The sequence below is a fragment of the Rhipicephalus sanguineus genome, chromosome 2, assembly GCF_013339695.2.
Source record: "Rhipicephalus sanguineus isolate Rsan-2018 chromosome 2, BIME_Rsan_1.4, whole genome shotgun sequence".
Lineage (NCBI taxonomy): Eukaryota > Metazoa > Arthropoda > Arachnida > Ixodida > Ixodidae > Rhipicephalus > Rhipicephalus sanguineus.
This window is the reverse complement of record NC_051177.1, coordinates 134,208,539-134,222,738: the sequence shown is the minus strand read 5'-3', so window position 1 is coordinate 134,222,738 and position 14,200 is coordinate 134,208,539. Positions and strand designations below refer to the sequence as shown.

Below are 14,200 nucleotides of genomic sequence, written 5' to 3'. Positions count from 1 at the left end.
GAAGAGAGGAAGAACCGTGACGTGCTCTTTTATTGCAATCAATGCGTGGTTCCCTGTCCTAATGTGGGGTGGCAGCGCTTTTTATGAGGTTAGTGTTATTGACTGAAGACTTCAGATTGATGACAGCACCATGCTGACTAAGGAAGTCCATCCCATGTATCACATCATGGGGCAACGTTGTAAGATTACAAAGCTTGCAGGATAGGTCCGGTTATTGACGGTTGCTCTTGCGGTGCAAACACAAGGTGGTGTGGTTAGATGGCCTCCAGTGGTCCGGATTTCGAAGACATTCAAGCAGTCCTAAGTGTATTATTCTTTGTGGCAAATGGTCTACTGACGACGGAACAGTCGGCCCCAGTGTCGAAGAGAACGGAGACGTTGTGGCCGTCGAACACTACGTCGAGGTCGCTCGTCCACCGGCTTGCCTTCCGGTTAAGTCGCGGCACCCAGTGACGGCTAGGTCGGTTTGTCCCGCTGCTTCTACGTCGCGTCGTGAGGTCTTTTCAGGCCGCGAGGTTTTGTCGTCGGGGCTGCGTGTGGTTTCCAGCGTGTACTTATTTCGTGGCGGCGGCATCGCCGGCGGCGGAGGATTTCGTTATTTCGTCATACAGAACAGCACCTTTATCGCTTTCTGCCTTTCTTTTTCAGAATACGGGTTAGGTGACCGGGCCCGTGTTGGGCCAGGGTTTGGTCGGCGTTGGGTAGAGACGTAGCGGCCTGGCGACGGTGAGGGGGAAAGTCCTCGGGGGGTCCAATGCACTCCTGCGAGATAGTCGCCAGTCGCACGTGTTCGATCACTTTCCTGTGGACGCGGCGCGTCAATGGCAAACCCACGCCTCCCATCTGACGGTACTGGCAGCGGCGGTAGGTGTGGCCAGCTTTTCCGTAATGATAGCAGAAATGATAGCAGCGTGGACGGTGGTCAGGGGCGCGCCAAACGTCGGGTTTCCTCGGGTTGTAGTGTTCACCGATCGGAGGGCGTTATGGCGTGGGTGATGGCGGCGGCGTTTGGCGGTGATACTGCGGCTGTGCGGCGTCTTGACGTGGGTGTGGAGGGGGAGGTACATCGGGCTGCAGCAGCATAGCTCAAGGCTAGTGGCTGCGGCTGTGCTTGCTCAAGAACACCCAGTGACTTTTAAAGCTCCTCTTTCACAACGTCAGCGATCTAAGTCGCTGAAGTCTGCGGAAAAGGTGCAAGCTTTCGCAGCCCTTCTCGCAGGATTGTTCGGAACAATTCCCGCGCTTGGTCGGAGCCGATGGTGTGAACTGCTGCGCTATCTTGGATTAAGAGGCGATTGTACTGTCTGGTGTGTATTTCCAGAGTCTTCTCGGTCGCCGTTGCCTCCGACAAGAATTCCTGGACGGTCTTGGGTGGGTTCCGTGCCAGCCCAGTGTAGAGCTGCTGCTTGACTGTTCGCACTAGAAGGGGATCTTTCTTCTCTTCGGGCGTGGTAGGGTCTGCATGGCGGAACAGCGCTGTCATCACTTCCAGGAGGATGACCACGGTTTCGTTCGGGAGGTGCACCCGTGTCTCCTGTAAGGCCGCGGCTCTTTCTTTTCGGACCACGCTCATGAACTTCTGAAAAATGCACGATGAAATCGGTCCCACGTTCGAAATGTGGACTGCTGGTTCTCGAGCCATGTCATAGCTGCTTCCACCAGGTAGATGCACATGTGGCGAGATTTTCTTCGGAGTTCCAGGGCGTGAATGTTGCGACGCTTTCAAACGTCTTCAGCCAGGTGTTGGGGCGTCGACTTGGCGAACCACGGAATGTGAGCGGCTCCCTGGGCGGTTGCATCATTATCGCTGCAAGGTACACTGGGGTCGTCATCGTGCCTGTTGTGTTTGTCGCCCTGGCTTTAGGCTTGGCCGGTACGGGTGCGTTTTGTAGGGGTAGTCCTTTCAGTCTGCGACTGGCTCGACTGTCACTGTTGGTGTCGGTGTCGTCTTCACGACGTGGGCTGGGCTCACAGCTTCACGGGGGCGTCCGGAACATGAACAGCACCTCTACAAGATGTCACGGGGTCGGGACGTCGATGAAGGCATCAGATGGCGTGTTAGATTAAACTCCTTATTTGGCTGAGCTTGTGGCCGGAATGCGCAACGTCAAACTACAGCAACACACAATCTACACTGATAGCATCAAACAGAACGTCGGCCATCGATAAAACTGATCTGCCGCAAGGCGCGTTGGCATTTGCACATGTGGCATGGCACATTCGAGCCTTATCGCTTGTGGTCGGGTTAGTTCCTGAATATTTTCAGCTGTTCGCGTTTTCGCGCTCAAGCCTACAAGATTTTAATATGATCTGGAAGGTTTCTAAGCATTAGAGCGCGGCTTGCGCAAGAAAGCGGACTAGCTTCATAAAATATCAAATGAAGCGACGGGAGTAACAATATACACAACAGATGGACATCACGTGGTCTAAAACTTCACGCGGTCCCCAGTTGGTTGTGTCTTCCGGTTTATACAGCGTTGAGGGAGGCCTCCAGAATCATATTAGAGCTGTTGATGTTAAATTAGGGAAACTTTTTGTAAAATAGGCAGTTGTCTGTTCGTACGGAAATGGGAAGTTAGTTCGTCATACAGTCCCGTCAAGCAATAACAATGTTGGTGTATATTACGCTTCCAAAACGGCCGGGAGCGCAGCATGAGCGCTCATGTAAATCATGTCTTAGATGACATGAAGATCATTATTTTTATATTGGCACTTGTCATTTGTGCTCGTCATACAGTCACGCCACGCAATAGAGGTATTGGTGTGCATAATGCTAGCGAAACGGTCGTGAGCGCAGCATGAGCATGGTATGTAAGTCATGCTCAGACATGCATGTCATGACTAAAGAGAGAGAGAAATGTTAAGTGAAATGCAGGGAGTTTAACCAGAAGTTTTTCGGTTTGCTACCCTGCACTGGGGAAGGTGTAAGGGGGGATTGAAAGGTAAGCAAGGGAAAAAGAGTAACAAATGATGAAGAAAAAATGAACACACACTCAAGCACGGGAGAATCAGTCGTTTAGCGAGGCCGGTTGAACGCAGAAACTTCAGCAGCGCCTTCGTCGCTTTCTGGTTGGTATCTAGAACATTCCGGCATTCCAAAATTGATTGTTCAGAAAGCGGCTGGTCACCGAAGCTTGCTAGCGTTCCTGAGAGCTCTTGTGACAGCAATGACACAGGACGTGCGCAATGGTTTCCTCGCTGCCACAGTGAGCGCAGGCAGCACTGTCTGCCATTCCGATTCGGTAAGCGAAGATGTTCGCGAAAGATACTCCAAGCTACAGGCGGCAGAGGACTGTTGTTTCGGATCGGGATTGTCTGGACGGAATTTGATGTTGAAGTGACAGAACCAGACGATGAAGGCGGGTATACAGAAAAGCGGACGTATTCCACATTGAATGCGTTAGATCACGTGCGAGTGAGCGAATGTTAGATGCTGCATCGATTCGTTATAATGGAATGGCTTCCTGCACGCCACCTTCATGAGAATTCTCTGCAGAATTATCGGCATGTTTGTTGGCATCGATGCCGCAGTGGCTGGAAGCCACTGAAAAGTTGTGCCATGCCCTTTGTCTTTTAATTGCTGAGAGGTTTGTCTTCTTTCCAATAATAGTTGTACTTGCGCACCACGATTAAAGCTGACGACAGACACTGCAGGACTGAATTCGAGTCTGTAAATATGCCCCACTTCAGTGTCATGATTAAGGTTTCTTATACAGTCACGTTGCGCAATACCAATCTTGGTGTATATTGAGCTAGTGAACCGGCCGTGAACGCCCATGAGCGTGCATGGCGCGTATGTCATGCCGTACATGACATGCATATCATTATTTTCGTGCTACCACCTGTCATTTATGTTCTTCATACAGTAATGTTCCGCAATAGCACTTTTAGTGTATATCAAGCTAGCAAACCGGCACGAACGCACCTTCATTCCGCAAATCATTCCGTACTTCACATGCACATCATGATTTCATGTTAGCACCTGCCATTCGTGTTCGTCAGACAGTCACGTCGCACAATACCGATTTTGGTGTTCTATCAAGCTAGCGAACCTGGCGCGAACACACCATGAGCATGTTATGTAAATTATACCGTTCATGCTATGGATGCCATTTTTAGGTGTTAGAACCTGTCACTTATGTTCGTCATATAGTCATGTCAGGCCATACGAATCTTGGTGTATGTCAAGCTAGTGAACCTGCCGCGGGCGAAGCATGAGCGTGGCATGTAAATCATGATGTGCATGAAATGCATGACATGAGTTTCATGTTACGACCTGTCATCTATGCTCGTCATAGGTTAATGCCACAGTGCTAGTTTTGGTGTAGACGTGGCTAGCGAAATGGCAGAGAGCACACCATGAGCGTGGGATGTAGGTCATGCCGTAGATGACATGCATGTGATGATGTGTACAATTGCACCAGTCACATATGTTCGCCGTACACCCATGTAGCGCCATAATAATTTTACTGTATATCGTCAGTGAAGCGGCCAGGAGAGCGAAATGTCGTACTGTTATAGATAGATAGATAGATAGATAGATAGATAGATAGATAGATAGATAGATAGATAGATAGATAGATAGATAGATAGATAGATAGATAGATAGATAGATAGATAGATGCTCCAGAAAAAGCGAGCAAAACTTGCTGAGATTCCCTGTCTGCGCAGGCTTGGAGCAAAAACATCGCATCTGAAGCATTCTTCAATTTAAATCTTTTCTATGACCAAAGTAGCTTTAGTAAATTACATTTTAGGCGAAACCTGAACACTGCAATTCCTTGCTGCTTATAGATAATAATATTTCACACTGTCTTATTTATATTGTCTTCACTGAACAGTAATAATTAGATATGACAGACAACAATGCCAAGGAAAGTAGAGTGGATGTTTTTGTAGTAATTAACATATAAATGTGAAGAATGTAACCTGCACAAAGCGATAAGTTGCCTCCGGCACGGACCAAGAGTGGGACCTTCGAATAAAGCGCCCGATGTTATACTGCTGAGTTATGGCGGCGGTCAATCCCCGTCCGCTTTATGGGGTTTATATGTGCATTAAAACCTAGGAGTGTTAGTCAGTGCCGATGCTGACCAGTAATCCCTCGCATACTACCTGAACGCATGAAGTGTGTCAGAACGAGACCCTCGCTATGAATGAAGAAAACAAGCCGTCTTTTAAGAGCTCGTTTTTTTTGTTAGACACAACATTAATCAGGCACAATATTACAATTCAGACACGACCAGGCACAATATTATTATTGTGTCTAACAAAAAAAGCGAGCCCTTAAAATACATGTTCTTTCCTTACTTCACAGCGAGAGTCTCGTTCTGGCAGACTTGATGCCTTCACGGAGCATGCAAGGGATTATTGGTCAGCTACCAGCTCGTAAAAAAAAGATCACGTGCTACGTGACGACAACAGGCATGAATTGAGTCTTCCACACTCGCCTCCATGGCTACTATCGGCGCTGACTGAAACTGCTAGGTTTAAATGCACATATATACCCATAAGGTGGACGGGGGGATGCCCGCAGCCACAGCTGAGTGGTAAAGAATCAGACGCGCTTTTCGAAGGTCGCAGGTTCGGTCCCTGCTCGCGCAAAGTTATCTTTTCGTCCAGTTTACATTCATAATATTTATACCCTAATTATTACAAATAACATTCCCTCTACTTTAATTTGCATTATTGTCTGTTAGTTCCCATTATTATTGTGTCTAACAAAGAAAACCGATCCCTTAAAATGCATCTTTTTTTTTCATTCACTAAACAGTGCTGCTCTTGTATCGGTGCACTTCGATTAGGTATATAATTGGTTCGATGTGTGTGGCTTCAATTTTTTCACTTCAGGTTTATTTCTAAATTGCAGCTTTTTCAACCATAGCAAATAACAAGGAAGGCGAATGACGTATTGAACTATCACAACCTCAAGAAAACAACTTACCTGTGATGTTGCATTGTATCACATGTGCATATTTTGGTTTCACTGCCATTGTACAAATGTTGCATGTCAGTGCTCAGTTTTGAAAGTCTTGCATGCTATTGGTAATGTTCTTCATTGATAGAGAGAAGCCCTCGCCCAAATTACTTTAGTGTGACTATTGTTTAACAGTTCTTATTGCAATTACATTTAGCCAAAATTCTCGCAAAACTTCCGAGAGGACTGAGAGCGGTGACAATAAGGAGACCAACCGGATCGTTCGTGCGTGTGGGTAAGTATACCTATCTGTCTATATTAAAGAAGCAAAGCTCACCGGCATTTGTCAGGTCAGGTCTTCTGCAAAATGTATCCAATATTAGTCCGCGTTACACCGTCGAGAATAAAGCGCACACTTTATCAACACTATGTTTTTGCGGACTCACGCCTCTCTGGAAAGTAAACTGAAGTGGCCTATAACATTGCTAAAAGGCAGCATCATAGCAAATACCCATGTATTCGTGGCACTGAATAATTCATTTCCTTATTGAAAGCTGCACAGTCTTGCGTTCTAGATAACACAATGCAGCAGCTTCAGAAAATAAAATGTGCCTCCTCATCTATTTAGTGGTGGAGGCAGGTCGCGGTGGTAATTTAACGGTACCGATTAGGGACAGCTCTTATCGCAGTTCCTTCAGACCAATATAATACCTAGCTATATATAGCCAGCTGTTGCTCTTGTAATGCGTTAGTAGTGCTTATTGTAGCGAGAGAGACGAAATGGCTGTCGAATTGCCGTGCCCTTCGTGGTGTCAACTTTGGAACTGCTGCCCTAATTTCAATGAAGGCTTCAAGGGAGACTCACCTTCTGCCTACTGGAACGTAATCCAATGTTCAGCAGCTCACATGAACACGAAAAAAAGTACAGTTCTTATCAGGATAAATCTTGTAGGCTAACTTAGGAAAACTATAATTTTAATAATAGTGAAGATATGCGAGATATTTATCACTTTAAGTAGTCCAGAAGGTTTGCAGTGCATAAGGCCAGTCACGTATTTTTTGTGACGTTTTTTAAACATGCCATCACTCTGAATGCGAAGATTATTTTATTGCGATAGCAATTATATGGACAATCTGGGCTGGATTTTGCCTTCGCCGTCACCGCCGTCGTGCACCGTATATTTATAAGTATGTATATATATATATATATGTATATATATATATATATATATACATATATATATATATGTGTGTGTGTGTGTCGAACATGTCGTGCATATCATATATATATATATATATATATATATATATATATATATATATATATATATATATATATATATATATATATATATATAAATAAAAAGGCGTTTATTGATGGCACTAGTCGACGAAGCACAACGGCGACAGTCAAGACAGAGCGCGGACTCCGAGCGCGAGGAGCGTGCTCTCAGAGAAGAGCTGAAGGGGACGACTTACTAGAAAGCGCTCGAGAGGGCGACCCATTACCAACTTCCAACGCTTCGCTACAATTACCCTGGGTAAGAAAAAGGGAGCCGCCTGGCGACCTAACTGCTTGTCACTACGAGCGGGTCATGATAGGGCTTCAGGCGCTCCACGTTTACAATGTCGCTCCCTCGACGTCGCATGTCCGACGATGGTTCAATGGGCTCGATCAGGTAGTTGACCGGGGATGTGTGTTCGACGACACGGTAGGGGCCGTCGTACTTGGGCAGCAGTTTGGAAGAGAGGTCAGGTGCAGTGGTAGGGACTGAGAGCCATACGAGTGCTCCAGGGCGGAACATGGGCGCAGAAGTAGTGGTGTCGCTGCGAATGCTCTTTTGCCGCTCTTGGTCATGCGTAGTAAACGTCTTGGCAAGCTCCCGACACTCCTCAGCAAGTCTGGCTGTGGCAGAAATAGGCACATACTCAGACGGATCCGGCTTGTATGGAAGGATTGTGTCGATTGTGTGCGACGGGTGTCTGCTGTACAATAAGAAAAAGGGGGAGAAACCGGTAGTGCTCTGAGGGGCGGTATTATAGGCGTAGGTGACGAAAGGCAGAATAGCATCGCAATTAGTGTGATCGGCGGCGACGTACATCGAGAGCATGTCGCCGAGCGTGCGGTTAAAGCGTTCGGTGAGGCCATTCGTCTGGGGGTGGTAAGCAGTAGTTTTCCGGTGAACAACGTTGCACTATTTCAGGATGGCTTCGACGACTTCCGACAAGAAGACACGACCTCGATCGCTGAGCAGCTCCTGGGGTGGACCGTGGCGCAGCATGAATCGGTGCAGCAGGAAGGAAGCAACATCGTGCGCTGTAGCAGCTGGGAGGGCGGCAGTTTCGGCGTATCGCGTAAGGTGGTCAACAGCGACGATGGCCCAGCGGTTACCAGCCGACGTTAGAGGAAGTGGTCCATACAAGTCTGTGCCAACGCGCCCGAGCGGCCGGTCAGGGCGAACTGCCGGCGACATGTGCGTTGATGTTTTGCGGCGCTGACAATCGATGCAGGAGCGAACGAACTTCTGCACGTAGCGGTACATCCCTCGCCAAAAGTACCGTTGGCGAATGCGGTGGTAGGTTTTCGATACCCCAGAGTGTGCGCACTGCGGATCAGTGTGGAACGATTCGCATATGTCAGAACGCAGACTGCGGGGTATTACGAGTAGCCACTGGCGGCCGTCGCCGTAATTGCGTCGGTGGAGGAGGTCGTCGCAAACGGCGAAATGGTGGGCTTGACGACGCAACGCGCGAGTGGATGGTGTTGCCGATGGATCAGTAAGCAAGTCTATCAATGAGGCGATCCAGTGATCCTTGCGCTGTTGAGTAGCGATGGTGTGAATGTCGATAGAAGAAACGGCATTGTGAGACACTGAGCTATGGGTATTGTGGTCAGGCAAAGGGGAGCGCGAAAGTGCGTCGGCGTCAGCATGCTGGCGTCCATTGCGGTACAGCGCGCGGATATCGTAGTCCTGTAGGCGAAGCGCCCAGCCGGCGAGGCGACCAGAGGGATCCTTCAGTGACGACAACCAGCATAGTGCATGATGGTCGGTGATCACATCAAATGGGCGACCGTACAAATAAGGTCGGAATTTCGTAAGGGCCCAGATGATCGCCAGGCATTCCTTTTCGGTGACGGTGTAATTGGTCTCGGCTTTAGTAAGCGTACGATTTGCATATGCCACGACATATTCAGGGAACCGTGGTTTGCGCTGCGCAAGGACAGCGCCAAGGCCAACACCGCTAGCGTCTGTGTGTACCTCTGTAGGAGCCGTAGGGTCGTAGTGGCGTAGTATGGGAGGCGACGTCAACAAACGGCGGAGCTTTTCGAAAGCGTCGTCGCCCTCGGACGACCATGAATGGAGGGGCCCGTTACTTCCGAGGAGCTTCGTCAGAGGCGATGTGATAGTCGCGAAATTTCGAATGAAGCGCCGAAAGTAGGAACACAGTCCTACGAAACTGCGCAGTTCTTTGACGGACGTAGGTTTGGGCAACTCGAAAACGGCGCGAAGTTTGCCTGGATCGGGGAGAATTCCGTCCTTGGACACGACGTAGCCGAGGATTGTCAGCTGCCGTGCTGCAAATCGGCACTTCTTTAGATTCACTTGCAGACCAGCGTCGCTCAAACGCGTCAAAACATGCCGTAGGCGCTGAAGATGGGTGGAAAAGTCCGGAGCAAAAACCACGACTTCGTCGAGGTAGCACAAGCACGTGTGCCATTTCAGGTTGCGCAGAACGGTATCCATCATGCGCTCAAAGGTGGCGGGCGCATTACACAGTCCAAACGGCATGACGTTGAATTCGTACAGGCCGTCGGGCGTGACAAAGGCGGTCTTCGGTCGAGCATCGTCAGCCATAGGTACTTGCCAGTACCCTGAGCGCAAATCGAGAGATGAAAAGAATTCGGCGCCTTGCAGGCTGTCAATTGCATCGTCTATTCGCGGCAGTGGATACACGTCCCTACGAGTGATCTTGTTGAGTCGTCTGTAGTCAACACAGAACCGCAGAGAACCGTCCTTCTTCGCAACAAGAACGACAGGAGACGCCCAGGGGCTGTTGGAGGGTCGAATAACATCGCGTCGAAGCATGTCGTCGACTTGCTCGGTGATTACCCGGCGTTCTGTGGGAGATACGCGATATGGACGTTGCCGCAGTGGCAGGTGGGCGCCAGTATCGATGCCGTGCGTAACGGCCGACGTGCGGCCGAGAGACGTTTGAGCGACATCGAAAGAAGAGCGAAATTCTTCCAACAGGTCCAGAAGCTGGGAACGCTGGACCTGCGTAAGGTTGTCAGCTATGGTGGAACCAAACACGTCAGCGGGTGATGAACCGGACATCGAAACAGCACTGAGCGTACTGGAACTGCGGCAGTGCGTGTCATCGGGTTCGTCCATAACTTGTGCGTCTTCGAGGGGTTCCACGCTGCCGAGACATTCCCCTCGCACCAACGTAACACTGTACGGGGAGGGGTTGACTACAAAAATAGAGGTGCTTCCCTGAGTGATTTGAACTGTCGCGAAAGGCACCAGCAAGCCTTTCCTCGTGCAAATACGGTCGTATGGCGAGAGGAGTGCAACGGTGTCGGATAGACTGGCGCAGTAGACGGACACCGCCGTTGACGAGTTTGCAGGCAATTTGATGTCGCCTTTGACGAGTACCTTGCTCGCAGCCGATGGACTGTCTTCCGGCGTCAAATTAGAGAATGGTGACAGCTCTATTTCGGCTGGTGTGCAATGAATGACGGCGTCGTGGCGGGAGAGAAAATCCCATCCGAGGATGACGTCGTAAGAGCAGGCAGGAATTATGATCAGTTCGACGGCGTACATAGTGTCCTTAATCATGACGCGGGCTGTGCACACCGCTGTAGGGTGAATACGTTGGGCGCTGGCTGTACGGAGGGAGAGCCCGGAAAGTGGCGTCGTCACTTTGCGCAGTATTCGGCTAAGCTTTGCGTCCATAACGGATACAGCGGCTCCACTGTCGATAAGGGCAGATGCACGAACACCGTATACAAACACGTCTATCACGTTCGATGGGCTTCGCTGAGGGCTTTCGCAGTTCGATCGCGTCGTGGTGACGGCGAACGGCGGGTAGAGGGCGCTGGGCGAGACGGCGGTGACATAGGCTGTGGTGAATCGTAATACGGGCGGCTCGACTGGCTTGGCATGGTTGAGGCGACTTGAGGCGACTGCACGCGATTGCAATAGCGGGCGACGTGACCGGCGCAACCGCACCAAAGCAGATGGGGCAGTTGTCGGAAGTGCGCCATTGGTTCGCGGGGGTGGGTATCCATGGCCCAAGACGCGGTCACCAGCGATATTGCTGGAAAGTTCGATAGCGCCTGTATCAAAGCCGACGCGCTTGACCGCTAGTCAGTTGATCGACGGTCGACGCTCTGTTCGACGCTCTCAGTGTATTGATGTAGTTTGACCTTCAGTTTTCCGGCCACAAGTTCGGCCAAATAAACAGTTTCATCACGGACGTGCTGACTGCTGTCTTCGTCGACCTCACGACCACGTGACATCTGGTGGAGGTGCTGCTTCATGATCCGGACGCCACCGCGGAGCGCTGACCCAAGCCCAAGCCGCGTACAAGACAACTGTAAGGTCAGCCCGGATCCTCCAACCAGCCGCCGGCAGGAGGGACTACAACCATAGTACGGGCTCCTTCCTGAAAACGCCAGGCAGCCGAAGACCGTCACATCTACCGCCGAGACGATGACAGACCCCCTGCCACCTACAACGGTAGTGATGTAACAGCCAAGGGAGCCACTAACTTTCCGTGGATTGTCGTTTGAAGACCCGGAGAGCTGGCTGGAGACGTACGAACGAGTCGCCACCTTCAATCACTGGGACTCTGAAGAGAAGCTGCGCCACGTCTTCTTCTACCTAGAAGACGCCGTGAAGACGTGGTTCGAGAACCATGAATCGAGCCTTCAAACCTGGGACCTCTTTCGGACGACGTTCATTAATACTTTCGCGAGCATCGTCCGCAAAGAAAAGGCTGCTGCTTTGCTGGAGACAAGAGCGCAGCTACCGAATGAGAGCGTCACCATTTACACGGAAGAGATGACGCGACTTTTCCGCCTGACCGACGCTGCCATGCCTGAGGACAAAAAGGTCCGCTTCCTAATGCGCGGAGTGAAACAAGACCTCTTCGCAGGATTGGTGCGGAACCCACCGAAAACAGTCACCGAATTCCTCACCGAGGCCACAACTATCGAAAAGACACTTGACATGCGGACGAAACAATACAACCGCTCTCCGCTGTCTGTAAACTATTCCGAAGTGTACTCGATGGCCACCGACGATTTGCGCGAAACCATCAGAGCGATTGTGCGGGAGGAGCTGCGCAAACTGTTACCTTCGCCGCAGCATCAAGTGGATTCAATCGCCGACGTTGTCTGCGAGGAAGTCCGGCAATCGCTTGGAATTCCCGAAGCACCGCAGGCTCAGCCGGAAGCCATGGACTATGCTGCTGTAGCCCGACGCAACATCCCCCCTCCTCGCCCACGTCAAGAGGCCGCGCCGCCGCAGGAGTTTTGCCGCCAGGCACCGCCGCTCCTTTCCGCTCGCCGTCGCCCGGCCGCTACATATCACCGCAGCGCCGGCCGTACACTGGCCCAAACCGGGGCCGGTCGCCTAGCCCGTATCCGGAAAACTAAGGGCAGCAACCGATGGAGGTGCGGTTGCTGTAGGACGAACTGCCGAAGATCCTCCGCCGACGACGATGACGTCGCGACGAAACCTTCAGAACACGACGCGAACCAGACAGACCCCTGACGACGAAATCTTGCGCACTGAAGAAGACCCGACGACGCAACATGGAAGCAGCGGAACAAACCGACGCAGCCGTGACCCGACGCCAAGACCCAACCGCAACGCAAGACGACGAACTAGCGACCTCGACGTTCTCAGTGACGGCCACAACGTCGCCGCTCTCGTCGACACTGGAGCCGACTATTGCGTCATCAGTGGGCCTTTCGCCACGAAGCTGAAGGAAGTTAAGACTGCTTGGAAAGGCCCCGAAATCCGTACCGCTGGAGGCCATCTAATAACGCCGTCTGGAGTCTGCACAGCAAGAGTAACAATTGTAGCGAAGCTTATTGGAACTCTGAAGGGGGTTGTCCTCTCCGGCCCCTTCTAGTGGGTTGCCCTCTTCGGACAGAGTGCAGCTCGCGCAGAGTCGGCCCCCGCCTTGACTGTCGCTGTCGAGTATCGTCGCCGCTAATAAACCTCTTTATAATTTGGTGGAGAGTGCTGAGCCTTCACAACAACTTCGGCCCTCATTCGATGCCACCATGCCTCAATACGCCTCCCAGCAAACGACCCCGCCCATACCGACATGTCCCGGTGTCCCTCGTATTCGCGACCCTCCCGTCTTCACTGGCGCCGATGGTACCGACGTGGAGGACTGGCTCGCCATTTACGAGCGCGTGAGTGTCCCCAATAAATGGGACGAGGCCGGAAAATTGACTAACCTGGTTTTCTACGTCGCGGGTGTGGCGGGCCTGTGGTACAACAACCACGCATCCGATTTTACGACGTGGTCCGACTTCAAGACCGCCATTATCAACGTGTTTGGCCGCCCTGCCGTTCGTAAGCTGCAGGCCGAACAACGCTTACGTGAACGCGCTCAGCAGGCCGGTGAATCATTCGCCAGTTACATTGAAGACGTCCTCGATTTCTGTAAGAAAGCCGACGCCACCATGTCTGATTCTGACAAGATCCGGCACATCATGAAAGCCATCGATGACGACGCCTTCCCCATGCTGCTCGCCAAGAACCCAGCACAGTGAAGAGGTCATAACGCTCTGCCAAAGCTATGAGAAGCTGCGCCGGCAGCGATCGATGACCCGTCGCTCTCCATCACGCGACGCCGAGCTCGCTGGCTTGTCGACCATACCCGACCACTCCGTGTTGCTCGCAGAGATCAAGACCTTCGTGCGCGAGGAAATCGCGCGCAAGTTCTCTCTGCTGGACTTTGCTCGCCCTAGGTACGCTCAACAGCCGTCGACCACCCTTCTGCCTCTCCTCCGTCGAGAAATTGAGCAGGAAATCGCGGAGGTCATGCCCGAGTACCACCAGCACCATCCGGCTCCTGCACCTTTGAGTTACGCCCAAGTTGTCACAAGACCGCCCCCATCAATCGCTACGGCTGCCCCACACATTTACGCTGAAGCCTCCGCTCGACCTCACTCTTTCGAAGCGGATGTACCGGTAGCCTACGCCGACGTCACGCACAGGCCACGACTGCAGCCCACCATGCAGTCCTATCCGTCAA

General features: G+C 51.3%; 1 protein-coding gene across 1 annotated transcript in view; it reads left to right on the top strand.

The window, feature by feature from the left end:
- Positions 1-14,200, top strand: part of LOC119383683 (uncharacterized) — a 101,005-nt gene that overhangs the window by 12,459 nt on the left and 74,346 nt on the right. Inside the window, exon 2 of the mRNA XM_037651959.2 lies at positions 6,135-6,212. Coding sequence (XP_037507887.1) covers positions 6,135-6,212 — 78 coding nt within the window. The remainder of the gene's footprint in view (positions 1-6,134; positions 6,213-14,200) is intronic.